The 8,656-nt window shown below is 49.0% G+C and overlaps 1 protein-coding gene across 1 annotated transcript in view; it reads right to left on the reverse strand.

Moving 5' to 3' along the window:
* The window catches only part of RYR1 (ryanodine receptor 1), a 117,571-nt gene extending 111,773 nt beyond the window's left edge, over window positions 1–5,798 (reverse strand). The window contains exons 1-2 of the mRNA XM_059903567.1: window positions 5,601–5,798; window positions 758–877 (exon numbers count right to left, since the gene is read on the reverse strand). Of these exons, the coding sequence (XP_059759550.1) occupies window positions 758–877; window positions 5,601–5,648 (168 nt within the window). The 5' untranslated portion in view covers window positions 5,649–5,798. The remainder of the gene's footprint in view (window positions 1–757; window positions 878–5,600) is intronic.
* Between the last annotated feature and the right edge of the window lie 2,858 nt (window positions 5,799–8,656).

Below are 8,656 nucleotides of genomic sequence, written 5' to 3' on the forward strand. Positions count from 1 at the left end.
AGCTCCCACTGTCACAAGCAGACAGGCCCAGCTCCTGCCCTCTCCCTCAGACACCTGTGAACACTGCTTCAAAGTCCCAGGGGCAAGGTCCCACCTCACACCTCCCGCCTCAGTCTCCCACCCAGGCACCTCAAGCACTTAGACACCCTCCCCCTTGGACCCAAGACTCTCTGCCCACCTCAGGCCCCTGGCCTCTTCCCCCATCAAACTCCAGGTCTCCTCCCTCTCCCAGCCTCCACCGCATCCCCCCAGGTCACCTCCTCCCTCAGACCCTGAGTTCACCTCAGGCTCAGACCCCAGGCTCCCTCCACCTCTCAGCCTCCAACCCCCTCCCCAGTCAGCCCCCTGCTGGCACCCCCTGACCCTCCAGGCTGTTCTGCTTTGGATTGAAGACCCTCTGCCCTCTCAGACCCCTGCCTCCTAAGACCCCCTGCCCCTCCCTCCTCAGACCTCCACCTCCACCCACCTCAGACCCCTGCCCCTTTCCCTCGTAAGCCCCCTCCCATTTTCTCTCCTATCAGCACCCCCTTCAGATCCCCTCTTCTTTGAACTCAAGACCTTCTATCTCCTTAGCCCCCCTCCCTCTTCCCCCAGGACCCCAGCTCCCCTCCTCAGACCTCCAGCCCCTTTTCCCTCTTAGCCCCCCTCCCTATTCCCCCTCCTGTCAGCATCCCCTCTCCAGACTCCCAGACGCCTCTTCTTTGGGCCCCAGGCTCTCTGCCCCTCAGACCCCCTCTTCCTTCCGTCCTGCACAGACCTGGGCATTGCTGGTGGGCTCCAGGAAGCAGAGGCGGTTGCCAAAGCCCTCGGCGGCCAGGCAGAGCTTGAGCTGCTCCTTGAGCACCATGGCACTGCACTGCAGGACCATCTCGTCGTCCTGGGGACGGGCAGAGGGTCAGGGTGGGCGCCCGCATCCCACCCGCATCCCGCAGACACTGTACCATGGGCCACCCACCTGGCCCTTCTCCTCGTGAAAAAGATGTGACTAATAATAGCCACCCTCGCCATTTATCAAGTAGGGGCCCGTGTTGAGCACTGTACATGCTTCTAACACCCCCATGAGATCCAAGCCAGTGGCATCCCCACGTTCAAATGGGGAAACCGAGGCTCAGTGAGGGGACGTGGCTTGTCCAAGGCCACACGGCTGATAAGAGAAGCAGCTGGGATCTGAACCCCAGTCCAACTGACTCCAGAGGACTCCCAGGTGGGGGTCCACAAGGTGAGTCACTGGAGGGTGGAAGATATGAGCGCCTCAAGTTAAATGGCTTTTAAGTTCAGCCTTATCTAATTATTCTTTTGTGTGTTATTTTAATAGTAGCTATCATTTAAGGAGTGCTGTCTAATGACTCCTGAATGCAGTGTCAGAGTCTGGACTGGATCCTGGATGGAGGGGAAATGCCATAAAAGATGGTATAGAGACAAGTGGTGAAAGGTGAAACATAGACTGTGAATTAGATGATGGTATCATAGCCATACGAAATCTCCTGATTTTGATAACTGTGCTGTGGTTTTGTGAGAGACATCCCTTGTTTTTTTAGGAAACAGACACTGAAGGATTTAGGGGTTAAGGGTATCATGTCCACAGCTTACTCTCAAACAGCTTAGGAAAAAAATAGGGAGAGAGAGGGAGGGAGAGATGGAGGGAATGATAAAGCAGACATGCTACATCCTAACATTTGGGGGAAATGACTGAAGGCCACATGGGAGTTCTCTGAGCTAACCTTGCAACTTTTCTCTAAATTTGAAATAATCTCGAGGGTATAAATTAAAATTTTAAGTAAAATAAACAACCTTCTGAGGTAAGTCCTAGTATGTGAACCTGTGGAAACAGAGGCCTAGAGAGGTGAAGTGATTTGCCTGAGGTCACACAGCCCGCGCAGCTTGTGGGATCTTAGTTTCCCTTGTGGGGTCTTAGTTTCCCGACCAGGGATCGAACCCGCACCCCCTGCAGTGGAAGTGTGGAGTCCTAAACACTGGACCACCAGGGAAGTCCCAATATGCCACTTTTAGAATGTTAGACCACCTCTTGATATGTTAGTAGAATAGCCCATATTACATTCATAACTAATATAAATGTATGTGGGGGCGTGCTCAACATTTTTACTGATAGAGGTTTCAATCAAAATTGATGGGGAAAAAAACAGATGGAGACGCAGTGTTTAACCACACTTAAGACAGTGATTATTCCATTTTACAGCAAAGGAAACAGGTTCAAGGAGGCTAGGCGTTCTGCCTGAAGTCACACAGACTCCAGCCCTTCCAGCAAATCCTGGGCTTCACCCCACACAGGCAGCCCTCATTCTTTCTGTCAGCCTGGGAGGAGGGAGAGAGATTCATCCTGTTGGCCGGAGGCCCCAGGACTGCTCTGTCCTATTACCCCCAACCCCGACATCTTGGCATATGCCGTGTATTCACAGGGATCATACAGCTTGCATTTATTAAGTACATACTCTCTGCTAGACCTCATGCTCAGGGCTTTACATTCATCTAATAGACACTGATTAAGCATCTGCCATGTGCCAGGCACTGATCTAGGCACTGGATATAGAGCAGCGAATAAAGCAGACAAATTCCCTGTCCTTGTGGAGCTGACATCCTTGTGGGGGGAAATGCAATGAACAGGGGAATCAGTTTATAATGTTAATTTCAGTGATAAGCGTTATGGAAAAAATAACCCAGGGTGATATAAGAGAGTGGCTTTTGGGGTAGAGATGACATCAGTGAGGGGGGTGAAGTGACAGCCTCTCCAAGGAGGTGACATTTGAGCTGAGCCTTGTCTGAATAACAAGAAGGAATCAGGCCTGATCATCTCTGGAGGAAGAAAGTTCCCGGAAGAGGAGTTGGCCTGTGCAAAGGCCTGGGGCCGTGGGTATTCAGAAAAAGCAAGGGAGACAGCCTGGCGCTGCTGCCATCAGGAGCAAGGGAGAAAGTGGGAGGAGACGAGCCCAGAGAGATATTTGCATGGACCCACTGAATCCTTATGGTACATATTTTTGTCCCCATTTTCCAGATTGGGAAATTGAGGCTCAGAGAGAAAAATAAAAATCACTTGCCCAAAGTTAGGAAGCAGGCAAATGGCAAAACCAAGATATAAACTAGGGACAGGGAGCCTAATCCCTACATCAATGATTCTCTAACTTTCTCCTGCATCAGAATGAAGGGGGGTAGCCTGGTTAAAAATGCAACTTCCTTGCTGCCCCAGTCTCCCCCTCAACACCAAGAGCCTGATTCAGTAGATCTGGGGTCAGCAGGGAATCTGGACCATTAACCAGCCCCCAGGAGGTTTTGACATGGGCCATGCTTTGAGGAACCCCAGCCTGGGCAGGGCTGGATGTTGCCACCCATCAAAAGGAAATGAAATGAACTTGGGGGCCATGCCCATCATGCTTAAAAAGTGAAATAAAAGTAGAGCAAGAACAGAAAATAGCAGCATGCCCCTTGTGTTCTAAGGGCTACCTACATTTTATGAAACTTGTTTCAGTTAAAAATAGTTGTGTGCGAATGCACCTAATTTGAGCATACTAGCATGAATTGGAGGCAACCCAAATGTCCATCAGCAGATGAACTGATAAAAAAATTGTAGTATATTCACACAATGGAATACTACTTAGCAACAAAAAGAAATGAATTCTTAATACACACTACATGGATTAATGTCAAAAATGTTACAGTGTGCAAAAGAAGCAAGACAAATGAGCATATATTTTATATGAAACACTAGTTAGTGACTTATGGAATCTATGTTGACATAAAGCAGATGGGCAGGGTGATTACTGCAAAGAGCCAAAGGGAACTTTCTGGGGTAAAGGAAATGTTCTATTGATTATGATAGTGGTTACATGGGTGTGTACAGCTTGTCAGCTGTAACACCTAAAAGGGGTACAATTTATTGCATGTCAATTATAGCTGAATAAAGTTGACTTTTTATAACGTATGTGAATATGTGCATGTACTGGGTTGCAATATAAAATACATTTCTTACCAGTGGGATGAGATCCAAAAAGTTTGAGAAAACCACCACACAACCTCAGTAAAGTTCAGGAAAATGGACCCAGTCTGGGGCCAAGAGATGCCAAGGCCAGACCTCTAGAATCCAACACTGGCTAGCCAGGCAAGTCTGAGCCCAGTTTTCCTCTTATGAAAGCAGGAGGGCTGGCCCCCAGGGGCATCCAGAGATGACACTTCCTGGCCTTAACCTTGGTCATTGACTCCCACTCAGGCCTCAGTTTCCCTCAAAACTCCCAGGGAGATAAAGATAGGGCCCTACCTCAGAAGATAGGGCAGTGAGGATATAATTAGATGCCTCAGGAGGCTGAGGCCCTGGGCATGGGGTCTGACGTAGAGTGGCGGCTCAGGGGCTCAAGGCCATGGCCACGGTCTTATTAGGGCTGGGGAGGAGGAGAGAGCCCAACCCATGGTGTCTGCGAAGGGACTGGAGCCAGTGCAAGAGTCTAGGGTGCAGCTAGGCCTCCTCCCATGGCGGAATGTCCAGCTGTCCCTATCCTTCACTACCAGCCCCAGCTGTTCATTCCTCCCTCCCAGGAAACCAGAGCCGGCTCACCAGGGTCCTATTCTGGGGCCAGAATGCTGTGTCAGCATTTCCCAGGGCCTGGAGTGGGTGGGGAGGGGCTAGCGCAGGATCAGCAGGACCTGGCCCGGAAGAGAGAATGTCCCCTCCCATATTCACAGCCCCACACTCGGTAGAACCACTGGGAGGGAAAAGTGGGAAGGACTTCGAGATGGGCAGCCCCTCCCCCCATCCTCTCCCTGTCCCCTGCCCAGGCCCCAGAAAAGCGGACTATTCTGGGAGGGACACCTGTTGTTCCAATTCCCATCCCTGCCCCCCACCAGCCGAGGGTCAGAGATGCAGAGAGAGACAGGGTTGAAGACACAGTGAGAAACACAGAGGGCCTGAAGCCGAAGAACAAAGCCAGAGACAGAGACAGGGAGACAGAGATGGAAAGAGACAGAGACACAGACAATCCAAAGAGACAGATAGGGAGAGACACCAGCCAGAGACCATTAGCAGCCATATCTGACCCTCCTCCCCAAAACCAAGTGGGGGAAGAAAGAAGACCCAGAAACAGGGGGACCCTCAGGAGACCCTCAAGGGCTGGGAGTTCAAAGGAGTTGTGTCCTTCAGCCCACCACAGCCCTCTTCCCAAGAATTTAAATAGGTCAGAGTCTGGAGCAAAAAGAGAATTAGGGCTAAGTGGGGGGTGGGGGAGGGGGACAGCTAAATTAAGCTCAGGAATTAGAACCACCTTCCCCAAGTGCCTGCTTCCAGAGTGGTGGGAGGGGGTGCTCTCCCAGCGGCCCCCTTCTCTGGGACAAATCGCTAGTGTCAGAAGAGAGGGTGGAGGAGGGAGGATCCTCCTCCCCATCCTGTAGTCCCAGATTCTGCTAATTCTCTGACGAGAAAGATGGGGGAGACTAAGAGAGACAAAAACGGAGAAAGACGGAGTGACAGTCACCCAAAGGGACAGAGGAGAGACCCCAGAGTCTCAGAGACCACCAGCAATCAGGACAAAGACATCGGAGACAGAGAGACACTCAGACCAGAGAGATAGTCCCAGAGACTCCAACACAGAGATACGCACCGTCCGCAGAAACTGGACCTCATCCTCGCCCTCTCCTCCGTCACCCATGATGTCGAGGCCAGAGGTTCTGGGGCTGAGGTCGGTGACTAAGAGGAGGGGGCCGAAGGCTGGACAGGTGGGCTGGGGGTGAGTTGGGGTCGGAGACCTCTGCGGACGCCAGAGGCACCCGCGGCGTAGATGGAACTGCGTGGAGGACTCGCGTGCTGGACAGAGCTGGGAGGAGGTCCCCGCCCCCGGGTCCCCATTGGAGCAGGACGGCCAAGGCCACGCCCCTTTGACGGAGCCCCGCCTACAAACCCCAAGCCTTGGCCAAAGGTGCGCTTGGGGTGGGGGGGCTTGGGGGAGTGTCTTTAAGGCAGCTACCCTCTCTCCCCCTTCGCGATAAGGAAGGTGCCATCATTCTATTTCACAGAGGGCAAACTGAGGCTCTGAATGGGGAAGCCCCTGCTTGATGTCATACAGCAGAGGGGATGCGCACTAGGTCTCCTGGCTTTAAAAAGCACCATACACAGTGATTAAAAATATGGACCCTGAGACAGACTGGATCCAAATCCCTGTCTTACCACTCCTTTGTGTGACCTTGAACAAGTCACTTCGCCTCTCTGTGCCTCAGTTTCCTCAATTGGTAAGGAGGATATTAATAGTACCTACCTCACAGGGCTGCTGCAAGGATTAAATTAGATTATTTGCAGCACTTAAAACTGTACCAATACAGATGCAGCCACTGTGGAAAACAGTATGGAAGTTTCTCAAAAAAACTAAAAATAGAACTACCACATGACCCAGCAATTCCACTCCTGGGTATGTATCCGAAAAAAAAAAAAAAAAAACCCAAAACACTAATTCAAATAGATACATGCACCCAATATTCATAGCAGCATTATTTACAATTGCCAAGAGATGGAAGCATCCTAAATATCCATCAACAGATGAATGTATAAAGAAGATGTGGTATATATATACAATGGAATACTACTCATAAAAAAAAAGAACGAAATTTTGCCCTTTGCAGCAACATGGATGGACTTGCAGGGCATTATGCTGAGTGAAATAAATCAGACAGAGAAAGACAAATACTGTATGATATCACTTACATGTGGAATCTAAGAAATACAACAAACTAGTGAATATAACAGAAAAGAAGCAGATTCACAGATGTAGAGAACAAATTAGTGGTTACCAGTGGGGGCGGCGGGGGGCGGGGAAGGAGCCATAAAGGGGAGGGGGAGTGGGAGGTACAAACTACTGGGAGTAAGATAGGCTCAAGGACATATTGTACAACACAGGGAATATAGCCAATATTTTGTAATAACTGTAAATGAAAAGTAACCTTTAAAAATTGTATTTAAAAACTACCTAGGGCTTCCCTGGTGGCTCAGTGGTTAAGAATCCACCTGCCAATGCAGGGGACATGGGTTCAAGCCCTGGTCCAGGAAGATCCCACATGCCGCGGAGCAACTAAGCCCGTGTGCCACAACTACTGAGCCTGTGCTCTAGAGCCTGCGAGCCACAACTGCTGAGCCCACATGCCACAACTACTGAAGCCTGCACGCCTAGAGCCCGTGCTCCACAACAAGAGAAGCCACCGCAATGTGAAGCCCCCACTCACCGCAACTAGAGAAAGCCCCGCGTGCAGCAACGGAGACCCAACGCAGCCAGAAACAAGAAATAAATAAAATAAAATAATAAAATAAATTTAAAAAAATAAATAAATAAATAAATAAATAAATAAATAAATAAATAAATAAATAAATAAATAAATAAAAACTACCTATACAGGGCTTCCCTGGTGGCGCAGTGGTTAAGAATCCGCCTGCCAATGCCGGGTACACGGGTTCGAGCCCTGGTCTGGGAAGATCCCACATGTCGCGGAGCAACTAAGCCCATGAGCCATAACAACTGAGTCTGCGCTCTAGAGCCCGTGCTCCGCAACAAGAGAAGCCACCGCAATGAGAAGCCCGCGCTCCGCAACGAAGAGTAGACCCCGCTCGCCGAAACTAGAGAAAGCCTGTGTGGAGCAACAAAGGCCCAACGCAGCCCAAAATAAATAAATAAATTAATTAATTAATAATTAAAAAAACACTACCTATACATAGAAAATGTTAAGTAAGTGCTGCTAGCATCATCATGGTCTTCGTCATCATCATCATTATTATAAAAACTTATGAGGCAGGAGTAATAGGCATAGAATCTACTATCTACAGTCTTTTGTGTGCCTGTCACATTTCAGGCCCTGGGCTATGACCTTTTCACTGCATCTCATTAGTTCTCACAACAATCCTGCTATTATTTACATTGTTTAGAGGAGGAAATAAAAATGTGTGGTCCTTGACACGTATGGTTTTAAGGACACGACCTGAATAAACGAGGTACAACCGCCCCCCCACCGATATCTGTGGGTTTCCCATTTGCAGATTCAACCAACTGCAGATCAAAAACAAAATTTTTTTTAATTCCAGAAATTTCCAAAAAGCAAAACTTGAATTTGCCACAGGCCCGCAACTATTTCCATAGCATTTGCATTGTGTGTACAACTATTTCCATAGCATTTACATTGTGTGTACAACTATTTCCATAGCATTTACATTGTGTGTACAACTATTTCCATAGCATTTACATTGTAATAGGTATTATAAGTAATCTAAAGATGATGTAAATTTTACCAGAGGATGTGCGTAGGTTTATGCAAATACTACACCATTTTATATAAGGGACTTGAGCATCCACAGATTTTGGTATCCAAGGGCGTCCTGGAACCAAACCCCTGTGGATGCTGAGGGATGACTGTAGTTCTCACAGTAATCTTGTGAAGTCAGTACCTGTATGGTGCCCGTTTTCCAGATGAGGAAAGCTGAGCACAGAGAGGTGAAGTAACTTGCCCAAGGTCACACAGAGGCTGAGCCAGGGATTTGAACACAGAGCCAGGGTTCTTAACCATTCCACTATACTGTCTCTATATTTGCATAAAATCTCCCAGTTACAACAAAAAGCCACTTCACCAGGGCCAGGCTACACCCCCCCAGAATTCTAATCCTCTGTCTCCCCAGGGGCTGCCT

The sequence above is a fragment of the Balaenoptera ricei genome, chromosome 19 (assembly GCF_028023285.1).
Source record: "Balaenoptera ricei isolate mBalRic1 chromosome 19, mBalRic1.hap2, whole genome shotgun sequence".
NCBI lineage: Eukaryota > Metazoa > Chordata > Mammalia > Artiodactyla > Balaenopteridae > Balaenoptera > Balaenoptera ricei.